The 25629-nt window shown below is 36.3% G+C and overlaps 5 protein-coding genes and 1 pseudogene across 6 annotated transcripts; 4 read left to right on the forward strand and 2 right to left on the reverse strand.

The window, feature by feature from the left end:
* Positions 1–599: 599 nt before the first annotated feature.
* Positions 600–2845, forward strand: LOC147512630 (uncharacterized; annotated as a pseudogene).
* A 1059-nt stretch (positions 2846–3904) lies between these two features.
* LOC147512631 (O-fucosyltransferase 36-like) lies at positions 3905–7225 on the forward strand. Its single transcript, XM_086595645.1, is given in 4 exon segments — positions 3905–4400; positions 4403–5238; positions 6431–6680; positions 6821–7225. Coding segments are annotated over 4 exon segments (1671 nt in total). The 5' UTR covers positions 3905–3992; the 3' UTR covers positions 6998–7225.
* Positions 7226–7382: 157 nt separating this feature from the next.
* On the forward strand, positions 7383–10921 carry LOC147512632 (K+-H+ exchange-like protein). Of its 2 annotated transcripts, none has more exons than XM_086595646.1 (7): positions 7383–7789; positions 7858–7956; positions 8044–8091; positions 8592–8661; positions 8762–8833; positions 9401–9538; positions 10560–10921. In XM_086595646.1, exons 1-7 carry the CDS (start codon positions 7521–7523, stop codon positions 10701–10703), a joined length of 840 nt encoding a protein of 279 aa, XP_086451772.1. In that variant the 5' UTR covers positions 7383–7520; the 3' UTR covers positions 10704–10921. The 2 variants fall into 2 exon arrangements, with proteins under 2 accessions (XP_086451772.1, XP_086451773.1); XM_086595647.1 differs by having other exon boundaries at positions 7394–7789; positions 8610–8661.
* A 985-nt stretch (positions 10922–11906) lies between these two features.
* Positions 11907–14343, reverse strand: LOC147512633 (BTB/POZ domain-containing protein At5g17580-like). The gene is made up of 3 exons (XM_086595648.1): positions 14027–14343; positions 13845–13914; positions 11907–13612 (listed from the first exon to the last, which is right to left on the reverse strand). The coding sequence occupies exons 1-3, from the start codon at positions 14056–14058 to the stop codon at positions 12236–12238; spliced, it is 1479 nt and encodes a 492-aa protein (XP_086451774.1). The 5' UTR covers positions 14059–14343; the 3' UTR covers positions 11907–12235.
* A 1986-nt stretch (positions 14344–16329) lies between these two features.
* Positions 16330–17698, forward strand: LOC147512634 (F-box protein SKIP23-like). Its single transcript, XM_086598756.1, has 3 exons — positions 16330–16548; positions 16701–16706; positions 16837–17698. Exons 1-3 carry the CDS (start codon positions 16330–16332, stop codon positions 17584–17586), a joined length of 975 nt encoding a protein of 324 aa, XP_086454882.1. The 3' UTR covers positions 17587–17698.
* A 414-nt stretch (positions 17699–18112) lies between these two features.
* LOC147512635 (P-loop containing nucleoside triphosphate hydrolases superfamily protein) lies at positions 18113–24067 on the reverse strand. Its single transcript, XM_086595650.1, has 7 exons — positions 23313–24067; positions 22717–23025; positions 22322–22605; positions 20363–21394; positions 19437–19605; positions 19205–19362; positions 18113–18680 (listed from the first exon to the last, which is right to left on the reverse strand). The coding sequence occupies exons 1-7, from the start codon at positions 23929–23931 to the stop codon at positions 18438–18440; spliced, it is 2814 nt and encodes a 937-aa protein (XP_086451776.1). The 5' UTR covers positions 23932–24067; the 3' UTR covers positions 18113–18437.
* Between the last annotated feature and the right edge of the window lie 1562 nt (positions 24068–25629).

The raw sequence follows: 25629 nt of genomic DNA on the forward strand, positions 1-25629 counted from the left end.
AATTCATCTTCTCCAAAATTCGAAAGTTGATCGAATTTGAACTTTTGATATTTGCTTAATGCTCAAACTTGAATATTTGCAATTGATGTTGAACTCATAAGTTTGTGTTAATATCTCCCAAATTTCTACAAAAGTTAAAATAAAATATAAACAAAATACAAAAATATTAGACTTGAGTCTTGAAATTGTGCAGGTCAACGGGATTGGGTCAACGGATTTTGACACGGTGCGGGTCGGGTGGTTTGACGGGTCGGGTTTGAACATAGAACCTACACCCATAGCCCAACTGCGTAAAAACGGTGGCGAGGCGGGACGGGTCTGTTTTCGGGTTGGTGTGGGTTTGGGTGGCGGGTGAAGACCGGGTGCCTGCCGGATGATGGGTACGGTCAACTGTTTTTTTTTACACTCCTACTTAAGACACACTAACATGATCCCTTCTCTTTTCCAAGTTTTGCATTGGCACTGGAAGTCTGGAATGCCTGTGAAATTTAAGGATCTGAGACATTGCTATTCTGAAGTTTCCGCAAATTAATTGTTCTATTGAATGTGTACTATGTGGGATTGGTTAAGCCATACTGTCGTGAGTCCCTTACCTAAATATGTGGCCTGTTTTTTCCACTGGTATCTTAGACTATTTGAAGCAGCTCAGGTATAATATATCACCTTTGTATAACATATATCTGTTTAAATCAATTCTGATAGATTCATCCTAAAAAATTCATCCCGAGAGTCTCAGCGTTTTGACTTTGTAAACAATGATACCTTTTCTAGGAGTACACTGGAAGACATTTTCTCCATTCTTTGTTTGTTGCTTTTGCAGTGAGGAGACTAGGATGAAAATAGGAGTTGGAGTGCGGATGGGGTGGCAGAGTCGCTGAGAGAAGCTGTTGGTGCAGGACACTTGCTGTTTCAAGTGGCAGAACTTGATTGCAGAAGCTTCTAGAAGAGGTTATGGTGGTGAAGAAGAGCTGCAGTGGGATTCATACAAGATATTGGACAAACATCTGGGGCAGGAGTGGTTGGAAAGCATTGAGCAGAGGAAGTCAATGCCGCGGCCAAAGGGTAACAAAAGAGCACCAAAGTCCCCTGAGCAACAAAGAAAGATCTCCGAGGCCATTTCTGCCAAATGGAATGATCCTGAAGGACATATACATATATACCTTAAAGAGATAATGTGTTATGCAGACAGAAAAGGTGGTCTACTGTCATTATTATGTTGTTAAGGTTCCTACATATAGGAAGTCCAACCTTGCTAAAAAGTGGTTGATCATGACCATCAAAACTAAGATTTTAAAATCTTTTGGACTTCTAGTCTATGTCATAGTGCTAAGCAAAGTTCAGATGGGCACAGTGATCATCAATAGAGTTGATAATTTTACTGTCAAACAGGGAGTCCTGGGATCTAATGTTACCGTGTCAGCCAAAATGCATTTAGAAACATTATTTAACTTTTCTTTCCTGGAGTTCACCCTAGATTCATCAGCGCTGTGTGTCCAACAATGAGTATTTCATGCCTAAGTTGACCATGCAATGCATGTCCTATGCTTCTTTCATAATCATGTAAAGTACAGTGTTTGACAGAGTCAACAAAAATATGGATCCTTTGAACTTTCGCAACCTCAAACTATCTGAAGTGGTATCTCCTAATGGACGAAACAGTTATGAATCATGGTGATAACAGATAGCACTAGCTCAACAGCCTTGAAATGATTGTCTTTTGACTCTTCTCTGTTTTTTGTTAGGATTACCGTGAACGTGTATGCTCTGCTCTGGAAAAGTATCATGGGACACCTGATTCTGGGCATGAGAGGAAGAGCCAAGCACGGTCTAGGCCAAAGAGAAATGCCCCGTCATACAAGGATCCCTTGGCGGATTCCAAATTGGAGATGATAAAGAATATCAAAGCACAGAGGATGGAAACAGAAACCAAGAAAATAGAAGCCATGGAATGGGCAAAGTAAGTACGCTTCTTTCTTTTTTCTCATGGAAGGCAATGGATATATGAATGAAAGGCAGCACAGATCACAACCCCGTTTTCTTACGTGTGAAGTTTTGGGGAGTACTCCCATTAGTCCCATATGCCAAAAGTTACAATGCGGGAAGTTCAAATCTGGTAGCTAATAGCCTCATGTCATAGAACAATGGGCCCATATTAAACCGTGTTGGATGATAGAAATATCAAATGCATCCTTTCCTTTTTATTAGTGGTAGACCTTCAAGTTCAAATTTTAGAACGTTATTAAGTCAGATTATTGGTTCTTTGGTACGAGGATGATCGGTACATTGGTAGGAACTCCATACAAGATTAGTGATAAATAGCATGCGTTCGTTCTTATTTATGTACAAAATGTTTGAAATGTCACTAAGTGCCACTTAATTTGGCAGGTTGCTAATCAGGGAAGCTGAAAAGGCAGCAAAGAGCCTTGAAGAGGCTGCTTTGACGAGTCGTCTTGCCCAAGCTTCACTTATCGAATCCAGGAAGCTCATTGCTGAAGCAAGCCGTTCTATTGAAGCCATAGAGACAGGAGAGATTACATCTTCACAAAAAGATAGTCACTCGTCTTCTAAGCTGAATGGATGGGCAAGTGATCACGGGGAAGAAACATATAGCGGCAGTTACAATCACACAGCTCCATATACGAAAGAAGTGAACGGGATCCATGTACCTTTCCTTAGTAATAAGGAGACTAAAGACTTCGATTTTGGTAACCTCACTATGCATGGCCTAATTAACGGTGAACAGCATCAAGAAACCAAGTATGAGGAGCGCTCTTCATCTCCTTTACAGGCCTTTCAATGGGGATATTACAGGACCTTCACAGGCCGAGACAGGACAGACTTCTAGTGGGACAACCAACATAACCAAGAAATGGATAAGTGGGGAGGCTAGTTGAAGTTTCTGATTCGACTTCAGAAAATGACCAAATTATAGATCAGGAAAAATAAAACATTTTGAAGCAGGTTTTGATATCTTAGACACACTTGAAATTGGAGGTGACTGGCTCTTATGTTGGATGACTTGTTTTGCCTCGTTGTCTCTGTGTTTCAGTGGTCAGGAAATTTTACCTCAAGGGAATACGGAATAGGTGAAATTGTCGCAGTAATCAGAGTATATGGTTAATCTCACTGGTACATGTTTAGTAGGGGTTATGTACTCAAGCCTGCAATATTATTAGATTGTTTAGTTTAATGTTTTAATGAATGTAGAACCGTAGAGATTATCTGAGCTAAAACTAGTTTAGGGATATTAGTAGTACAGTTGTGTGCATTTTATGTATGTTTAGAAACTTGGAAACTCAAGCTCCTTGAAAGAAGATAAACAAAGATAAACTCTCTAGTTTCGGACTAAGCCATTGTGCAGGTCTGCAAAACTATTAGTAGTATCATTTTGATGCCCAGTGAGAAAAAAGGGGAGAGAATGTTGTACTGTTTCTCCAACATTACTTCGAAATGGATAGAATTGTTTTCGAAATGGTTATATCATTTCACTTCTAGGACTCTAGGTACAAGGAGACTCAGATACAAGATCGATTATGCATAGATCTGAGTGGCACTGGTACACTATTCTTTGATTGAGTTGCTCAGTACAATTGTAGAAATACTAGCATGTTAAAAAGGAATACTGTTTTCTTCAATAAACAGCAAAGAATAATTCCCACTGTCCCCATCATCACTTCTGTCAGTTCTGTGGTTCACATGTCAAATAAATCACACAGAAGACAAGATTGGACAAAAATAAATTACAATTGGTTCAAAGTGATTGTATTAAGGTTAAGCTGTTTTTAGTTTGCAGTTTATTATGTTTGTCGGCAAGTTTAGAGAATTTTCGCAGCCAATTTAACAATTAAACAAAACACGTGCACAACACGTGAACACAAGAGCGTTAGAAAATCACTTTCCTCCACCAAACTGTAATCAATCTTTCTTCTTCTCTTTTCCATAACACTCCTCAGATTCAAGCTCAATTCTCATTTCCCTCAAAACAAAAAAAAATGGAAAGAGAATCCACATCATCATCAGACGAAGAAGACGATAGAGAAAATCTAATCCCACAAAACGACAAAAAACAACAATTGCCACGTACTACATTCGAAATTGGGCACGAACTCAAAACTAGAATTTCCCGTAACATATTCAATTTCAATAAAAGGTACTACTTAATATTCTTCATATGTCTACCATTATTTTTATTCCTAATATTTTTTTCATTCGATATTAAAAGTCTATTCATCACTAGTGTTTCATCTATGAAAATTGACAATAATGCCCCACGTGATCAAATGCATGATAATGAATTAAAAGCACTTTATTTGTTACAAAACCAACAAATTGAGCTGTTCAATGTATGGAATCATACTTTAACTGATTCGAGATTTGGAGTCAATGCGAACGGACGGGGCATTTGGACAAAATGTTGGTTGAGGATTTTAGATCTGTTGTGTTGAAGCAAATTAAGGTGAATAAAGAGGTGCAGCAGGTTCTGTTGTCGTCGCATCGAGTTGGGAATGTATCGGAGTTTTTAGATGGTAATTCTATGGTTGTTGGGTATAGCGGGTGTAGGAAAGTGGATGATGGAATGGGGGAGAGGAGAACGATTGAGTGGAAACCGAAGAAGAATAAGTATTTGTTTGCGATTTGTGTGTCGGGGCAAATGTCTAATCATTTGATTTGTTTGGAGAAGCATATGTTCTTTGCTGCACTTTTGAATCGTATTTTGGTGATTCCGAGTTCTAAAGTTGATTATCAGTATGATCGGGTTTTGGATATTGAGCATATAAATGAGTGTTTTGGTAGAAAGGTGGTTGTGACCTTTGAAGAGTTTGCGGAAGCGAAGAAGAATCATATGCATATAGATCGGTTTATTTGTTATGTTTCGTCGCCTCAGCCTTGTTATGTGGACGATGAACATGCTAAGAAGTTGAAGGGTTTGGGGCTTTCGATTCCTAAGCTTGAGCCGGCTTGGGTGGAAAATGTGAAGGAACCTAAGAAGAGGACTGTTGAAGAAGTGACCGCGAAGTTTTCTTCTGATGATGAGGTTCTTAGTATTGGGGATCTGTTCTATGCTGATGTGGAGAAAGAGTGGGTCATGCAGCCAGGTGGTCCACTTGCTCATAAATGCAAGACTATCATCGAGCCTAGTCGACTTATTTTGCTTACTGCACAGCGGTTTATTCAAACTTTCTTGGGGAAGGACTTTATTGCCCTTCATTTCCGTCGACATGGATTTCTAAAGTTCTGGTATGTTCAGTTCCTTCTTTCTCATGTTTTAGATTGTCATATCTTGATAGATGTTACATTTCTGATTGAAACCATGTGAAATATAACTGCTATTAGATCTTTATTAGCATGGGATCAACATGAATATTTATAAGATGACATTTTGAGAAAATCAATAGTCTGTTTTGTCAGATGTGCATTGACATTGTTAGACTGCCAAAGTTCACCTTGTATTTTATAAGGTATTATGACCTTTTAAATTGGTGGTTATCTGGTTGTAATATTTGAATTGAAACTAACCTACATGCATTAATCATCAGACCTTTGTTTCACAATGATGGCTTTGTATTAGAGTGTAGGTTTCCTCCAATGAGCTGTCTTAGTTCTTAACTTCTTATCCTTACCCAAAGGAAGACATGATAGAATAGTACAAGAGCTTTCGAAGAAATTTTTGTGTGCATCTTTGATGGAAAACAGAATGCCTATTGGCAAGAAACATATGTTCCACGTTCTATTCAGGGAATTGTCTAGGGAATTATCTGTAGATTAATTTTGCAAAACACCTCACAAGATGTGATAATTTCAAAGGCAACATTGTGATTTTCATATTACATTTTACATGATTTTCCCGAAAAAGGCACAGGGTGTACCCCTAGGCCCTTAATCATCAAGAGCTCTTTTCATCTGTTTCATGAAGATTATACGGAAGGAAATCTCTTCTGTTAGGACGCAATTTATTGGATTTACTAATGACTCTAAGTTCATATGCGATCAGGTTCTATGAGAGAAATTTGTAGTCTACCCAGTACCAGGGAATCACTAAAATATGCTTATTCGAAAGTCTCTCTATGTACTAAGAGTTAATCGCATGTATAGTTCAGGTTTCTTTCAATTTTGAAAACAGTCAAAACAGTCTGCTTTTAATTCATATTTTGACAAGGATGCATATGCAAACTGCATACTATGAATATGCATATGTATCATTTTAGGTGATCTTGGGGTATGGTCAAGGGATCTTGGGGCTCAACCCTCCTAGTCTCCACCAGTGGCCACTAGACACCTTTAGGGATTAAACTTGTGAAGGATATCGATCTAAATTTCTTAGTTGACCACACGATTATACTGTATCAGAACTTTGTAACTTGTGGAATGAAACAATTAATTTATTTTGTCTGTATCAACACCTTTTAACGAACCATACGTGTCTTTGCAGTAATGCTAAACAACCGAGTTGCTTCTTCCCCATTCCTCAAGCAGCAAATTGTATCAGTCGGGTGGCAGAGAGGGCCAATACACCAGTAATCTATCTGTCAACAGATGCAGCAGAAAGTGAAACTGATCTCCTCCAGTCTCTAACTATGCTGAATGGAAGAACCATTCCACTGGTTAAACGGCCAGCCCGAAATTCGGCTGAAAAATGGGATGCTTTGCTATACAGACATGGTCTTGAGGGAGATTCCCAGGTAGAGTAAGAAACTGGTACTTCTTGCAGAAACAGAACAAGAAAATAAATTTTCAGTCATGGTTGAACCTTCCTAACTCTTTCTGGATTATGGTATTATTTTCTGGTCTCCAATCATGAATTGTTTTTAATCCCATGTAGGTTGAAGCTATGCTAGATAAAACCATCAGTGCTATGTCAACGGTGTTCATTGGAGCATCAGGCTCGACATTCACAGAGGACATACTCCGACTCCGAAAAGATTGGCGTACGGGTTCAGTTTGTGATGAGTACCTTTGCCAAGGCGAGCAACCCAATTTCATAGCAGACACTGAATGAAGATGCTTGACAGGTCAAGGATTGTAATTTGGAATGGCTGGCTATATCCTCCAACCCACATATTTCATCAAGACTAGTATGGTTGAGTTCCGCTGGTTTACTTCATGTCGTTGTAATTTGTAACTTAGTGGAAGTGTATAGTATCTCTCAGTGTATGTTCTTCCCTGGTGTGCTGCTTATAATTGAGCCAGAAAGAAGCTTGTCGATGCTTATTGTGTTTTTTGGTAATCTCTCTGCTCCTTGTTTGGGTGGTCATTCCTCATTCTTCATGCCATGTGTGCTGTACCAGAAAAGTGCATTTTAGTTGGACACGAGAATTTAACGTGCAACGTCTAAATGGTTTCATATCTAAAACATTTCAAACACGAGAAAATCAAAATATGAGAAACAATTCGGTCGAAAAAGTAGCTGAGATTTCGGCCTATTTTGTGCCGAGATTATCTCTCTCTTCATAAACCCCCCCAAAACCCTACTAAGTTGTTGTTGGTGGTCTCATTAATGATTTCAATATTATTTTGGAATCATGAGAGCACGATTGGTTGTGTTTCCAATAAAACAGAGAAACTGGTGTTTCAGCCGGTCGCTAGATCATAAAACTACTACTGGTGGTGAACCATCTCACTCTCCAACCACTCTTAAAGATCTCTGGAAGAAATTATTGTCTAATAATGAGCACAAACCCATTTCCCAAAATGCTGAACTCCTTGTCGATTTCATCGCCAATAAGATGAATCGAGCTTGGACTGGTCTTCAAAATGCTCCTCAAGGCACCTTTAAGAGTAAACTTCACGGGTATGTTTTTACTTTTTTATTATACTAATAAACTTTCTCCAATGGGCTAATGATTAAATGTTTTCTAGTGTGGGATTATTACTACTGGCTCGTGTGAAACCTTCTGAGATTTTCTTGAGGTCGATTTCCAAGGATGTTAATAAGCTTCAAATAACTTATCCAACGAGGTGCGTTTTCTTTTTCTTTTTTTTTTTTTTTATTGTAGAAATATATTTACATATTATTCTTAACAAAGTTGTCTATTCATTTTGCAGCATAGATCCACGGCTTGTACGTAGAAGACTACGGCATATTGCTATGAGGTACTTGTGAGGCTGTATTACTATTGATTGATAATTTAATGTGTTGAAGAAATCAGAAATCACATACAGTTTACACATCTATGTGTTTATAATGTATGTCTATGATGGTGATAATAGTTTGTTCAAACTGATATTTCTCATTTGGTGTAAATGGTGTAATAAAAGAAACATCTTTACCCAATTAACAAACCGGAAATTCTAGTTTTTCTACTCGATAAATATAAATTAACGGTCTAATAATTGCATATCAAAGGTCTACATGACACAAGCCAAATAGTGAGCAAGTCCATCTGACTGTGAAACAATCGAAGGGAGTGCCCCTCCACTTCTCCCAAATCATTGCCCAGTGAGCCACCATCCTTATTTCCTATTAACAATAATAATAATAATAATAATAATAATTTCTCTTGGTTAATTGCAAAATGGAATCAATTTTTAACAAGTTTTGATTAATCTGTATTGCCTTTATTCAAATGTGATTGCCCATAATCTTTTTCCAGGGGAACTGTAATTCACAGGAGGTACTTCTATGGTTCAGTTACATTGCTTCCGTTCACTAGTGCCTTAGCTGTAAGTATGGTCTTCGGGTTCTCAAATTGATGTTACTCATCTTTATTGACCTTCTTATTCGTAGTGGATATTCATATTTTATGCTTCCTTTGTTCTATAGATTCTGCCATTGCCGAATATTCCCTTCTTTTGGATGCTATTTCGCACCTATTCTCACTGGCGAGCTCTAAAGGTGTGTGAAATTGTCTTAGAAATTTTTCGTACTACCGTGTTTGTTTATCATTTCAAAATATTCCAGCTTGACATTGAGCTGATGCTTCAGTGTACTACCAATAATTGTCTGTTCCTTTTTACTTACTAGATACAGAGATTTGAATTCTATCTTAGCTTTAGTCCATATTTATGTTAATTGTATGTACTTCGGCATTAGTTGTTTGACATGTTCTACACCTAGTTTCTTTGTTTGACATCAACTTAGCTTGGGTGTTTGGTATATCTTAGCTTAAGCTATTACCTCACAAATTATTGTTTTTATGGTACAATCAATTTTTATTTTGGGACGATAGGTGAAATTTTGTCATTTCACCTTTTTTTTTCTTGGGTTTTTTGTTGTAATAATCAAATAGTGAAGTTTTCTTGTATTGCTTGTACACATGTTCCTCTAGCTGGACGAATGACATTTGTATTATTTTCGAAGACCTTAGAAGTACTGTTTTTTTAATCTTTATTTGTTGCACATGCTTTATGCTTCTCATGCAATAACTTATTAATTAGTTTTTGGTGTGATTGATCTACATAGGGCAGTGAGCGCCTTCTTTTATTAGTTTCAAATTGCCCAGAGGAGTGGAATTCAGTTTCAAACACCAGTGGGGATGGGAAAGGAGCTAGTCACGACGACTTAAAGATTGAACACCATAAATCCCCTGATCGTCCCTGGGTAAGCTTTATAATTTTGTTTGTACGTATAGAAAGAGAAGTAAACACCTTTCTTGGGTGTGATCTCGAACAAATTTGAAGAACATAGTTATTCTCGTTGCTTTTAGTAGCTAGTTGTCTTTTCCACATTTATGTCTCTTTTGTTTGTATTTGGTGATAATTCAACAATACTCATGTGGAAAATTGCAACATCTTGTATATAGGTGGGATGCAGTGGTTGAGGCTTAGCCTATATTTGCTTGTACTACTTTTTAGTGTGAATCTCTCACACTGCATATGTTATTAATATATAGTAATAATATATTGTTTCACTGATTAAAAAAAAGAAAAGAAAATGGGCAATATTTTAGAAGGTAGAGCACCTTACTTTTTTTGCTTCTATAGAAAGAAAGTTGACAGAAACTGTTGTAATCCAAAGTTTGTAATCAACTACGCCACTTTATTTTATGTATAGCAGCAGAACAGATGCATATTTGTAGGTTCCTGCTATAAGTTTTAGCTCAGGGATTGAACTTGAAAGGTGGTTCCGTTCAGTATTTTATTTTTCTTTTAACTTCTGAATCAAGAATTTCTGAAAACTAAATGTACTTGTTCAAATCTAAATTGTAGCAGACATTGATAAACTAGATTAAGCATGTACGCAGTACTTCATCCAGTTGTCTTTTTTGTCAAAGATATTGTTTTAATTTGTAGCTAGACTGACTGTAATCTTCAGTTATGTTTTCGTTCAAGTGAAAATTTTGTTTCCGCTATATAAATGCCTACTATAGTTTATGCTAGTGAGAACACAAACAAAGCAAAACCATTCTTCTGCTATTGAGTAAGTTTTCTTTGGGAATATATCAATGCACTTTCTCGCTCGTAGGAAGTGAATACTCAAGCCTTGTATTAGGCCCTTGATAGATTTTACTGCATTAGTACTCCTGATTCTGCTATCCTCTACTTGTTTTGACAGATCCTCGTGGTTTGTTTAAGGAAATATATTGTCTAGGTCTAATATCCTTTTGTTTCCCTCTTTAAAGGTTTTGCATCCCTCAGAAGAGCTTGATAGATATCTTCATATGCTACACGAGGAGAACGGTCTCAGCAAGTCTGTCCTCTCCGATATATGCAAAGCCTACCAATTAGACACCAATGACGTCTTGAAGTATAAGAAGTTTATGTAACCATCTGTTCTTTATTTCTTTTGTAATTTTTGGTATCATGAGCATGCTGACGTAGATAGAGTTTCTGACAGAATATAAATCATTTTTGTTTCAAAGTTATTGTCATTTCATTGGAATAATTTCATGATCTGGTTGTGCCATGTGCTTTTGCAAAGAAACCAAATTTTATGGGCGCTGGACGCACTAAACATTTATTGATTTGGATTGGTTGTGGTATTTACGTATCATTTGAACTTCCGGTTAATTTGTGCAATGACATAATTAGATCTGCTTGAATGAGGTCGATTTCTTCTATTCTTGTCAAAGGAAATGTCACTATGTCAGACAATGACATGATTAAGAAAGAATTTGTGAGATGGAATGCTTAATTATTATTGATGGATCATCTAGTGGTGGTCTTGGCTCCGCTGGATCTGCTGCTTTTTTCAGAAATAAAAGTGGCTATTTTCTTTGGTTCTTTCCTAACATTTTCACGATAAACTGTTAAACTTATTGGCTAATGGCTATACTTTGTAAGGCACTGGTGCTGTGACTTGTGAGCAGTCTGTCACCCAGTTAAAATTTATCTCATCCAGTTCCCACCACCATCACTTTTGAACTTGTGATTTCTAGGTCATTACACATACATATGAGAAATTGAGAATTAGGAAAGGTAAAAACTTGTGAGCTGTATGCCTGTATGACGCTTAAACTGACAAAACAAAAACCTAGCTAGTAGGTGAAAGGCTGATGAGACGGGTTTCATAAGTAGCAGTTGACTCGGGCAGTTCCACAATCTGTTCATGCGGGCGGAAAAGGCACTTCTAGGTTCTAGCTGCCACACCATCGATCTGGTGGAACATGACATCATGTATTTTGACGAACAAACTCATTATGGTTGGCGCACTTAGAAATTTTAAATTTGGTTTCACAGATGAAATTGTTAGATTAGTAGTCCCCACATTTAGCCAAATTTGAAATTCCAAGTGCAGTCACCAGTGATGAGTCCCCAGACCCCAGTAACCTCTACTTCCAGTTCTTCACAGATTTTAGTACTTCCTAAGTTTCTAGTAGTACAAGTCGTACATAATCTTTTAATAACAAAGAAAATATGTTACCAGCATCATCGCCGCAAGTTATGAGGCATAACAATCCCATTGAACTACAATTGGGTCTCACATTCTGCAGTCTGCATTCTTGGTTAGATCAAGTTACTAATAAAGGGAAGAGGAACAATTTTCACGTTACAATAAAAAAACTAAGCAAAATAGGACTACTAGCATTTCTAATACACATCAAGAGTGATTATGATCAAGCATGAAATCAAAAATCAAAAACAGTTTCTTGGATGGACCTTCTTGTTCACTTGGCAATCACAGTCAGTCATGCTACTGCCGCACCCAAATTTTCTCTTCAACTTCTTCCATACACCCTTCTTCCTCTTTTCCCCAACACCTATCTCTATATGTGTCTTCATCAATAAACACTCTTTCTCCAACTCCATAACCTTACTATCTATTTTCTCCATCTCCATCCTTGCATCCTCACCATTACTACCATCGCCAACCAACGCCATCTCCTCCTTTTGGGACCCGATTTTCTGAATCACCTATCCTGCTGGTGATAGCATCTCTTAGTTGTAACTGCCCAACAAACAGAGTTTGCACCACCACCCGCAGAGGTAAACGCTCATTTTGTGCAGCATGTGTGCATGCTTTCGAGGACATTCTATTGCAATCCAACAACTGACACACTTCCTCTCTTTCAGACTCTGTCAGGTTGTACTTATGCTTGTTTAAGTAAACGTCGATTGCATGGTACATTCCATCTGAAGTACGATGCAAGTCATTTGATGCTGCTGCAGATAACTTCAACAGCGACATAAATGTATCCTTATTCATATCAAACTCCTTTGCAACCACAGCCAAAAAATCATCAATAAGGTCTGCAACTTTGATCAGTCCGGATTGATCCGAAGATGTGTAGTTTGAATAGAAAGCCTTCAATATCCTTTTCACACACTCAGTATCATATTGAACTTCACAGGCATAACCTTGAAATGGTATCAGTAGGTCTTCCACTGTCGCTTCAATAAGCTGTCTACCAATTCTGTTCTCAAAACCATACCTGCATTGGGTGCTGGCTTCCAATAACATTGCAGTTCGGAGCATTTCAAACAACAGCTTGCAAGGGAGGACTCCTATTTGAATGGACAAAAGCTTCTCCACTGTTTCAATGATTTCCCTCTGATAGTTCTCCTCATGAGTTGAAGGACTACCTTCCTCATCTTCATGAATCCATCTCTTTGTGTATCGAAAAAGTGAAGCAGCAATAAAGTCTGGTCTGATCCCTTCTAGAATCATTTTAGACATAAGAAGCCCATAAAGTTGGAGGCTTAACATGGTTATACCATCAGACTGACAATCAAGAAGAAAAAGCCTTCTCCTTGCGCTTGCCCTGTTGTACCCACTGTCGACATTGTGATCATTGCCATGGTTATAGATATGACTCTTAATTGGCTCCCCAATGAGGAAAGGATTGACACGAGCCTTTCTAACAAGAGAATCCAAACAAAAGTCGACAATACGAAGATGCATTGCTTGTTTATTGACTTGTTCTGTGGTTGGCAATGCCTTCAAGGTTTGGTGCCATACAGTAAGTACATTATGGTTAAAGAAGCTGATAGCGATGTTGAGGAGGTTATCGGGGCTGTGCTCGTCAGTCATTTCTAGGTAGTAAGCTAAGCAAATAAGTGGGATAACATTCTCCGTTGTCATACTTAGTTCATAGCCATAACAAAATTTCATCGCTAACTCGAATGTTTCCAGATTGCCTGGTATGTCTGGAAGAGTATAAGGGAGCTGTTTAAGATCATTTTGCTGGTCTTTGACCAAGTTGAACAGTTTACGCGATCTCGCAACTACCCGTCTCTACATAAAAAAGATAGCAATAAAAACTTAGTATCATACTATCATATACCTTGCTTGGTATCTAAGAAGTGTACGTGCGTCTTTTTTCCATTGCTTGGCCATTCAAAGGTACTTGGTATACGTACTAGTCAATAATCAGCGAATTGCCAAACATTGGAAAAGAGATAAATAAACAAATAAAAGGACTTCACATTTTGAACTAGTTTTGAAAATGTTGGTAGCTTGTTCTTACCTTGTCTAAGGTTAAAGGCGTACCATGCACATGGGGAGGGAGTTGCAATAGAAATTCTGAATTAGAAACTCTGAAAGAACATAACATAAGAGGTTGAATGAGTAAAGAAGTAATGATAAAAACAAATAAGTGTTAAAAAAAATAAAATGCGTAGGTAAAGAAGAAAATAAAATGATTTGTACCTATAAAGTTCTCTGTTTCCATTAATTGCCATGCCGTTTATTTTATTCTGACTTGATTGTATATGAAATGGTGTTGTTTAGTTGCGATGAAAATGAGATAGGAGAGCAGATCAGACTATGAAACTTAGTAATTGGATAATTATGAAGTTTAAAATTTGATTTTGTCCTACATTTTGTTAGTTTGAAGTTTGAACCTTCAAGTGTTTCAGTTTCCACTTGACTAGAACCAAAATTATAGCCCCCCACTTTTAGGATGCTTGCTCACCATTCCAGTCTATGAGGTTTGTTGATAACCCAAATGTGAAGGATCTTGAGGAGCAAAATCAGGGAAGTTTGTTAGTTTGTTATCAGGGCCGGTTCTACCCTGTAGCAAAATAAGCAGCCGCTTAGGGCCTGCAGTCCAAAGGGCCCAATATATCCTAGCCCACCTACAGTCCTAAGTCTATTATTGTTTTATTGTGAAAAAAAAAGGTCACTATTTGTTTTTCATTTATTTTAATCCAGTTGATAAACGGTTTTACATTGGAAAATTGGAAATTAGAAAATCACATTAAACCTCTTCGTTTCCCTAGTGTTTTCGCCTTCTCCAATAAATAAACAGGCACGCCTCCATAACTAATTAAACTTCTTCAACACCCTATGACAATTTATCAAATTGAAGCCAACACTTCAATACTATTTCTATCATTCTTTTGTCTTATTTGGTTTTTCTATATTGTTTAATTTGGTATAGAATTCTCTCTCTATATCTCTTGTGTAATTATTTATTAAATAAATATATTGAAATTTCAAGTTTGTCACATTATTGCTTGGCCATGATCTGCTACGATGTTATAGGTGTAGGATATTTTTTTATTCTTCCACTATTCCTCATGTATTTATGGTATTTTGTCTTAAATCTCTCTATATGAAGATCTCCCTCACAACACTCATATGTTTCTACTTCATTTTGTATTTATGTTATTTTTATCAATAAAATTCAATTAAAAAAAAAGTTTGTGGAGAGACTATTCAAGAAAGAATAAAGAAAATATTATGATCAATTTTGACAATAATTGTTATCTTTTAAATTTCTTGTTATAAAAAAAAATGTTTGTGGAGGAGATTATTCAAGAAAGAAAAAAAAAAATGTTAGGATCAATTTTTACAATAATTGTTATCTTCTAAATTTTTTGTTATAAAAAAAAAAATTGTGGGGGAAATTATTCAAGAAAGAGAAAAGAAAATGTTAGGATCAATTTTTTACAATAATTGTTATCTTCTAAATTTTTTGTTATAAAAAAAAATTTTGTGGGGGAGACTATTTAAGAAAGAAAAAAGAAAATGTTAGGATCAATTTTTACAATAATTGTTATTTTCTAAATTTTTTGTTATAAAAAAAATGTTTGTGGGGGAGACTATTCAAGAAAGAATAAAGAAAATGTTAGAATCAATTTTGACAATAATTGTTATCTTTTAAATTTCTTGTTATAAAAAAAAATGTTTGTGGAGGAGATTATTAAAGAAAGAAAAAAGAAAATGTTAGGATCAATTTTTACAATAATTGTTATTTTCTAAATTTTTTGTTATAAAAAAAATTGTGGGGGAGATTATTCAAGAAAGAAAAAAGAAAATGTTAGGATCAATTTTTACAATAATTGTTATCTTCTAAATTTTTTGTTATAAAAAAAAAATTGTGGGGGAGACTATTCAAGAAAGAAAAAAGAAAATGTTATGATCAATTTTTACAATAATTGTTATCTTCTAAATTTTTTGTTATAAAAAAAAATATTTGTGGGGGAGACTATTCAAGAAAGAATAAAGAAAATGTTAGAATCAATTTTGACAATAATTGTTATCTTTTAAATTTCTTGTTACAAAAAAAAATGTTTGTGGGGGAGACTATTCAAGAAAGAAAAAAGAAAATGTTAGGATCAATTTTTACAATAATTGTTATCTTCTAAATTTTTTGTTATAAAAAAAAATGTTTGTGGGGGAGACTATTCAAGAAAGAAAAAAAGAAAATGTTATGATCAATTTTTACAATAATTGTTATCTTCTAAATTTTTTGTTAAATAAACTAAGTGTTTGCATTCATATGAAATAACTTAGACAAATCATATCGATCTATAAGATGTAACAATTTTATTGGAACTTTGCTTAGGGCCCCGATTGCCTTGAGCCGTCCCCTGTTTGTTATTCAGAATTTTCATACCCGAAACCGGTCTCGCCTTCTAACGGATAAAAATGCCCCTGAAAGAAAAGCTCACGTTGTGAAGTTGCATTTGGCATAAAACCCTAAACCCTTCCACCCTTCTCCTTCAATGGGTATCCATCGTGACTGGACTCAACTGCCCCAAGAGTTGTTAAACAAAATATCTAAACATCTGGACACACATTTTGATCTAGCCCGATTTCGATCTGTTTGTCAATCATGGAGAATGCTACTATTTGCTTCACTCTTGTACACAACACTATCTACGCTATACAACCCGCTGATCATTTTCAATCTTCCTCTTCAACTACGATTCCAACATGTTGGATAATCAAAGTTGAAGAACCAAGACCCAATGTGCTTCATTTGCTGAACCCATTAGCAAGAAGTAAAATCAGTTCATCACCCAAAACTTCTCTTAAAGGATTAAACACACTTGATATGAGTTTTAAGATATCTGCTCCGTGTAAAACTTATCAGCTTAAGGTAATACACTCAGATTCTTCCAATGTTGGTATAGGTAATTTTCCTATTCCTAAATCTTCTCTTGACGGGAATCAATTCCCTAGACTATTTGATTTAACAAAGGTTGTTTTATCGTCGAATGCAAGTATGAATTGATTTTGTCCTCATGGCAATCCATGATCAGGAGTATTTGCTTTTCTTTAGATCAGGTGATAAGAAATGGACTGTCATTAATGATGAAAAATTTGAATATCATGACTTGGCACATCATAATGGGCATTTCTATGCGGTAGATAGTGTTGGAAGAACTTTTATTGTTGATCCCATTACCTCAAATTTCACAAAGATATCAGAGCATTTTCAAGATGGTGGATACAAGAAGCGTTTCGTTGAATCCAATGGCGATTTATTTCTCGTTGATGTTTTTGAGTCTGCTAGTTCTCCTATTGAATATATGAAAGCCTTTTCTACTCTCTGGAAATGGTTTTGTGATGCCTGTCCAAAATCTCGTGATGATGGTAGTGAAAAACCAGCTACTCCTGCTTGGTTTGATACACTCGCACCGGTTGGATTTAAAGTGTTTAAGTTGGCTGTGGAGAAGAAACTCGCTTGGCTTCAAGTAGAGAACCTAGGAGATCGAGTTTTTGTTGTTGGTGACTCGTACTCATTTTCCATCTCATCATCAGAGTTTCTTTCTGGGTGTAAAGGGAACTGTATCTTGTATGCAGGATTCTGTTCAATGACGGAATTCTCTTTCATTGAGTACGAGCAAGCATTAAAACATGATATAGTGGTCTTTAACTTGGATGATGGTAGTTTTGCCAAGTTAGAAAAGTATCCAAACTATTCACACTTGTTTTGGCCTCCTCCACTTTGGCTTACACCAACCAACCCTTGCTAATATGACATATGAGCGGGTGTTGACAGTAAGAGGCATTGCTGATTTCTTTTTCTCTGGTCATTCTGGTGTAAGGTGTGGCTTCAGCCTGATATATGTCTGAGCTTGAGTTTATAAATCTTGGGGCAAAATGCACATCATCTGCATTTCGTTTTGTTCATTAATGCTCTCATACTTGCGACTTCGATTAAAAAGAAATTTTGTGCCGAAAAATGTTAGTTGGCGTAGCAGAGGCAGTGAAGATTATTGAGGCCTGCCAATGAGATTGCTGATATGGAGAAACAAGCAAATACGTCAAGTTATTTCCTTATCAATCTTGGCTTGAGATTTCCATCCCTAAAAGTATCTACTTGACACTTCGCTACTTATGTTTCTGGCTTGTGTTGCAGCCCAATGTGGTGATGCAAGATACATGTATAAAATTTATCATTTCAACTTCTTTCTTAAATTGCGCAAATAAATTGTATTTTGTGTAGTAGAATGCAATCATCATTGCAGCAGGTGCTTATAAGGTAACACAAGTGAGCGATAGATATTAAACAATTAATTACAGCTTCAATAACACTTACAGCGATTCCCAGTCAATGTACATTTCATTTCCACTATAAAATAATCAATTTCAGTCAAATATAACAAAAATAATTACAAGACTTTTCCCGTTTATACAATTTTTGAAGATGTATCTCCCAAAAATTATCTGTTTCATTTTTTTTTTTACTTTTTCCCCAAACAAAATGAAAGACCTATACACAAATGGATGCGGTAGCAGGAGGACAAGAATCTACTTACGGGGTGTCCTCGTGAATAATCAACAATTACAGGAAATGTGTGGTGGTTCTCGGCTCCGTTGGCCATCAATTGATGGACGGAAGCATAGGGTTCATGCTAAGTCCAGATCCACCAAGAGTATCAGGCTCAGCATGCTTTACTCTTCCAGAGTAGCGGATATGACGCAAAAGCCTAGCCAGGAAAGTGTTATGGCAAATGGTTGAGCTATCACAAACAACAGTAACATGCTTGCGAGCTCTGGTTATAGCAACATTCATTCGCCTACTGTCACCCAAGAATCCAACAGCTCCCAGGGTATTTGATCGAACCTACGTTTAGGAGGGTAAGCAACACTATCAAATAATAATGTTGAACTTGGGGAACATGCTCATATAATAAGAATTTAAAACGAACTATGCACCTCCATTCTTTTTTTCTATGTAACAATCGATGAGTTTATGTGACATGGATATTGCATCTGTATGGGTTATTTATGGCTCAGTGAAAAGGTACTCTCAAGGTTATGCCTATGGGCGCATAAAAAGATGTGTATTCTTTTGTATAAGACAGTTAGATCAGGCAACAGCATGAAGTACACAATGCAAGATGAGTCTACCAACGCAGCTAGGCAGTTCGGTACCTCTCTTACTCTTATCATTTTCCATACAACTAACAAGCAAGAGACCTCAGGTCATTTCCTAAGCAAGGTTGAAAGGAAGAATGGGAACAACAACTATAATGCTTGCTTATAGGGGAGGAGAAACTACCCACAATAACAGTCTCCTTTTAAATATTGAATTGCTTTCTAAGGTATAATTAATATAAAAAAAAAAAATCAACTTAATTAGCATACCATTGATATAATGACTGCATCTGCTTCTCGACCTTGGAAGCTGTCGACGGTTGCTACCTCAACACCTACTGCTTCGGGCAAGTCATCAAGCCTTTCTCTCAAGAGTTGTACCTGAGCAACATAAGGAGATTGTACTGCAATGGCAGCCGGGCTAACTCCTGCATATTTACCATATTTGAGATTACCACAAAACAAATCTTCTCTGACTATATCTGCATGTAAGAACGTTTACCAGAACAAACCAATGAAAAGACATGTTGCACAACAATATCTGCTTCTCCTTCATTATAAAAGGAACCAGTGCCAGCTGGGTCCAGATGTTCCTCACAGCCAACAGATAAACTGCCATATGGCATTCGTGTGTCCAACAAGAGCAATGGGCACCGTGTTATCCATGTGTCCTGCAAAATCAAAAAATACGCAAAATTTAATGTGTCAAACCTTTGACCGAAAGAGTAAATGTCGAAATAGTAAGCAGCCAAGTACTGTGTGTTTACATTTTAAGCTTGCCAACATTTTAAACTCAACCTACTCTCTTCAATATCTGAAACAGAATTATTTTGTGCAAATTTATTCACCAATAAATTTTGTTACATTGAAATGGTTTAGGGTTGATATCTAAGGATAAATGCACAGCCCAAGCTTAAATACAGGTCTGGAAAAAAGACGTAGCTAAAAAGGGTATCAACCGTCAGATTCAACAAGTTCTGAAATAGTATTACACTCAAAAGAGTTTGGAAAAGAATAGTATTATAACAAGGATAGCAACAGGTTGCGTCACATAATATTTAAGGATGCATATTATACTCATATAAACAAGAGAGTAGGTTGAGTTTGTTATATCATGTTTGTAAAAAGTATAAAAAGGGGGAAAGATCACTTGAGGCATAAAATGATATTGGCATAAACAATAAGATATTCATATCCATATCTATTATGAGTTCAACAAAGGAATAAAAAGATATATCCTTTGCTTTCATAATGGTATGCATATCAATGTCCATAGTCCATATCTGAACATCTTCAGGTTACATTACAGTCTGCAAGGTGCATATGCAAGAGATTTAGCAGTCGGAGGCAATTACAAATTTACAATAGTTATGCGTATTAATTATCATATAGAAGCAGAGATGTACATGCCAAGAGAAAAGGAGATACCTTAACAAAAGGAGAATCTACAAGAAGATGAGAGGATACAGTTGGGGATGAACGCAACAATCCGTTATACATCTCTTTTGAAGCCCAACTTGCTATTGCATGATTCATTCGGTATTGTACTGTCAACTTTGTCGAGATAACCCCTTCATGCAAACTTGACCCTCTCTCCAAAAGTGATATGCCAAGTCCACCCTCTAAGGCTTTTCTAGAAAGAATGACTGGGGCTAGCTGGCATTGGTCACCTGCAAGTATACATCTTTTCCCTTGCAAAATTGGGATCCAACAAGATGGTTCAATTGCTTGGCCTGCTTCATCTATAACAACCAAATCGAACGTATCCATCCTTCGGATCAAAGGATCAGCTGCTCCCGTATTAGTGCAGAGTACAACCTGAGCATTCGATAATACTTCCTGTACAGTTTCCTTCTCTTTCTTCTTTAATGTCTTTCCAAGTTGTTTCAGAAGCTGGCGTATACCTGCAGCTAAAGAATCATCCCTCAAACAATATCGCAGATCCTTTCTCAGATCTGACTTTTTCCTTTCAAACTCCTTCACAAAAGTTGAAAGCTTTGATTTAACAATTTCTCCTAAAGACTTTGATGCTACAGATGTCGATATTCGTGCTGGATTTCCAACGCGTACTATGTTCAGTCCAATGTTGGATAGCTTTTCTACCATGTTGTCAATAGCTGCATTAGTAGGTGCTGTTACAAGCACCCGCTCACCTTGCTGAACAGCAAGTGCTATCAATTCTTTAAGTAAACCAGTTTTTCCAGTACCAGGAGGTCCCTGGACTATAAGGATAGGTCGCTTCTTGGTCAAGCCAAATGCAATTGCTTTTAGCTGTGAACTGTCGTACACTCCATCCTGTAGTGCTCCATCCAATTCTGTTTCAGTCCAATCCACCAAATGATTCTGCTCTAGACATTCAACATCTTCTTTCTCTCCAAACAAAGTGGCCACTATGGCAATTGAAGGATTTCTCTTCTGCAAACCACTCTTCTGTAGCAACATCAGGGCTTCGCAATTCCGCTGCAAAAATGTATGATAGTCAGACAAACATATATCGCACCAAAACCAATGAAAACAGACTTCATTATCCACTCATTTTGAGGATTGCAGAAGTATTCCGCTGCAAAAAAGTAATCATAGTAGAGATAACATTGAGGATTGCATAGATTAGATAATTCTTTTTTCATTTTCTTTTTCTTTTTCTTAAAGAAAAAAGATTCCTCTACTCAAGGATGTTAAGCATGCAAATATATTGTAATTATATGTGTTTCTTATTGTAAAATATATGGAATATTTTATTCTTCTCAAAGGTCTTGCCTTCACAAAGGGAACCATCATATGAACATACTTACAGAAAAAAAAAACTGTCAAAATATCAATTACCATAAAAATAGGAGCCTAAGTTATTCTTTCATCAGCTAACACATGGCAAGATTAGATACTCTCGGAGTCCCCTGGGAACTTTAATTGTTGATGTACTGGTACCCATACCTCAAAGGCTCAGAGTCAAATTGACCCTGAGTGTCTGAGAAGCTAAAATTCACAGACATTGGGCTGGTGTTATCATTGGGTATGGAGTGTTGGATTTGGAAATGCCAATGAATAGGATTCAATGACACAGCATTAGTTTTTACATTTTAAAAGGATAGACAGTCAAACCGCATTACTTCTGCTCTTTCTACTCCCGATCAGCTCTCTATTCCTACCAGTATGATCTTTTCCATCCATACTTTTACAAGTAAGAACTCACTAGGCATTTTTGTAAAAGTGTTTTATTTATTTATATTCCATGTACAATGATTGAGAACCCTTTAGTATATTGAAGAATAGTAGAAACAAAGTATTATGGACGAAATGGATGTAGGCCATAATCTCAAACCCTATATATTTCCAGTGCAACTAAAAAAAATAAAATAACTCATTCATTTAAAAGGTTATGGTAGACACCTCATATGTGAGAGCATCAGCCAGACCATGAATACGATCAATTCGGATACTCTTGCCAAACAGCTTTGAAAAAGTCGGATCACCATGGCGAGACTCCAAAGCCACAACGATGCTGCACCCATCCTCACCTAAGTTGTTAATGAATCCCTGCATGCTTGATGTTGCACCAGCACCCCTACTATCACACGTTCTGACACAAACCATGTCTCCAGGTGAAAGAGTAGTAGGTGGCAATCGATGATTCCCTTCAACCCGGAATAAAACCAAATGCATTCCCCCTAATCCTGAAGGAACAATGAGTTTAAAGTTAATTATTACCGTAGTACTCTTACCCAGGCAAGGAAAAAATAACAAGCTGAACTAACTGCAAGAGATAGAACTGACCAAAATTTTACCTATTGAAGAGCTAACTGCACTCAAATTGCAAATGGTATCACACAACTCTTGTTGAGCCTGACCATGACTAACCAAGTACTCTATTGGCTTTGACGTATCGGAATTTTCATCAGGCATGGGAACAGCATTCAACTCCTCCTGAGTGAATTCCAATTCAGCATCTCGTTCAATGCGAAGGAGATCAGACATGTGTTTCACAAAGTCGTCAATCCTGCTCTGTATTGCTTTTGCCTTCTCGAGCTCCATTCCCAAGCCTCTGTGCACGGGCTTCATCTGGGGAGCCTTACGTGCAACAGCTCGGTGAGAAGCTGCAATAGAACATCAGCCAAAGTTCAATTTCATCACTACATGAGGAACCGAATCCTAAAATTCAGGCCAATTTGCAAGAGTACTGGACAGGAAAGGCTCATATGCGGTCAAAAAAGCAAAACACACACAAAAGATCATTAAAACATAAATTGCATCGGAAAAATATTGAAGGCAGAAAGCAGAATGTGCTCTAACCTACTCCATTTTCAGTTTACCGATTAATTCCCAATTCACTGATAAGATTCATTAAATTAAATAAGTTGTTTGAGAAGAATGAAGAGATTACCTGAATGAGCAAGTTCTTTGAGAAGTTTCCAAGACTGGGTCTTAGACCAATCCTCAAAAACAGAATTCCTCTGAAGTTCATTCAGAACATCTCTCAACTCTCTTTGAAAATGATCAAAAAGAGTTGGATAATGAGTACAAGCTTTCAAACAAAGTGCTTCAAAACCAAGTGGCATAGGAACAGCATTAAGATAAGGTTGAGCTTGAATAACAAAAGTTAAACCCGGTCCCATTCTTTGTTCCACTTCTGAAAACTCTCCTTGTATCTCTGCAGAAGCAAAATCTGAAGCCATAGCTCTCATTCCTTGAGATATCCATTTCACTACAAGTTTCCCCAAGTCTTTTTTCCCTAAAGGGTCTCCATTTTGATACACTGTACTAACATTAATAGGCTTTTCTTGCTCTTCCTTTTGTAGTTTTTTGGTTTTCTTCTTCTGTTTAAGTGGTGAATAAGTAGAAGGGGAAGTGGTAGTACTGTTTTTATCAAGTGAAGAAAAGGGGAAGTGTAAGAAGAAGGTGGGGGTGAAGAGAAGGAGAAAGAAAGAGGACAAGGAAGTTTTCAAGTTTTGTTGCTTGTGGAAGAAGAAAGTTGATTTTGAAGCAGACAAGTATGCTTCCATTAACACTCTGGTTTTGGTTATCTAAAACAGTTGCTAAACTCACCCTCTTGGGTGAGTTAAACCAGGTTTTTTTTTTTGTTTTTTTGAAGATCAACAATCAGGTTGGCGCGAAATATGATATGAGGTGATGACTGAGAAGTGATGAGAGAAAGAGAAGTAATGAGAGATGTTGCGGCTGTGGTAGTGATACACTGTTCGTTACTATTTTTTATTTTCTTTTTAATTTTGAACCATGTGTCCATCAATAAGATTTGTGGTCATAAATCAAACAGCGATTTTAAAGTATGAAATTCTTACTTTAAAAGATTTTAAATTGGAAAATTTGTTGGAGAAGAAATGAAATTCTTCTTGTGGCCAACACACATCGATTGTGACATGAGATTTAAGCTGTATACTTTGGCAAGGATGATTCTGACCATCTGACACTCAAAAATTTAAAATTCATGCTATCGTTCAAGCACCACGACGTGGGCCATAATGCCATATGGTTGGCATGTGTTTGGAGTTCTATTCCACAAGACCACAATACACTAAGTCCCAAAATATCGATATCAATAAATATATCGGTGTATTTAAAACCTATATATATTAGATACTAGAAATTGGGCTATAGACACTTTCTTTTAGTGTGTTTTTGTTTAGAGAAAGAAATATTATCTTTTGATTCTATCCAATTTTTAACAACATCACTTTTTGGGTGTATTAACTGTTTTTAAAACTTTTATTTCTCCTTTTTACCCTTTTTATATCGCCAATTTCTTCTACAAATAAATAATAGAAAAATCTAATGCGGTCAAAATTGTGTGTGTCAATTGAGGCTACTCATCAAAGCAAAAATTGCTCCAAGATGTATCGCAATCAAATAATACAATTGTCTTTAAAAAAAAAATCATTTGTCCTTTCACAATTTCACAATTTGAATTATATCGCTTTAAACATGTTATTCAAAGTATTAGAGATGCATTTTAAATTGTTAAAAGTTGTATTGAAATTAGTTGTAATCAACATACATTTTTTCTGTTTTTGAAGTTGATGATTTCCACATTATTTTGGTCTCTCCATAAATTCATCTCACTTTTAATTGGAATTTTGTAGATTTCGGATGAATTTTAGTTATTTTGATTAACTCAATAAAACTAATTTAGTACGTAGTTTTTGTTGGTAGTTGTTTTTTTAGTTTGGACTAATAAAAGAGGTCAAAATTGTAAAAATTAGGAAATTTAAGACAGATGTTAAATTTCAGTTTTTATGGAGGAAAAACAAAAAAAAAGTTTGCTATTTCCTTTGAACTTAAAAAATTTGCATCTGTGTACCTATACCCAATTTCCTGATATTAGATATATCTATTTTTTTTTTGTGACCAGTCTAAACTATTTAAAATATTGGATATATCAGAAATATATTAGAAATATTAGATTTATATTAAAAAATTGTTAAAAAATCAACCGATATATATCGTAAATATTGGATATATTGATTATATCGGCGATATAAAGTTTTATATCAAAATTAATCGGGAAAAAAAGGTTTTGTATTCCGGATATATATTGGAAATATCGATATCGGTGTATCAAAATATCAATATATATCGACGATATATCAAATGTATCGGTGATATTTTGGTCATTGCAATAGACAAGTTTACAACTTTACAAGTGATTCCGAACTTTACAAGTTTACCCTGTGTATATGTATGTA

The sequence above is a fragment of the Coptis chinensis genome, chromosome 3 (genome assembly GCF_015680905.1).
Source record: "Coptis chinensis isolate HL-2020 chromosome 3, ASM1568090v1, whole genome shotgun sequence".
NCBI lineage: Eukaryota > Viridiplantae > Streptophyta > Magnoliopsida > Ranunculales > Ranunculaceae > Coptis > Coptis chinensis.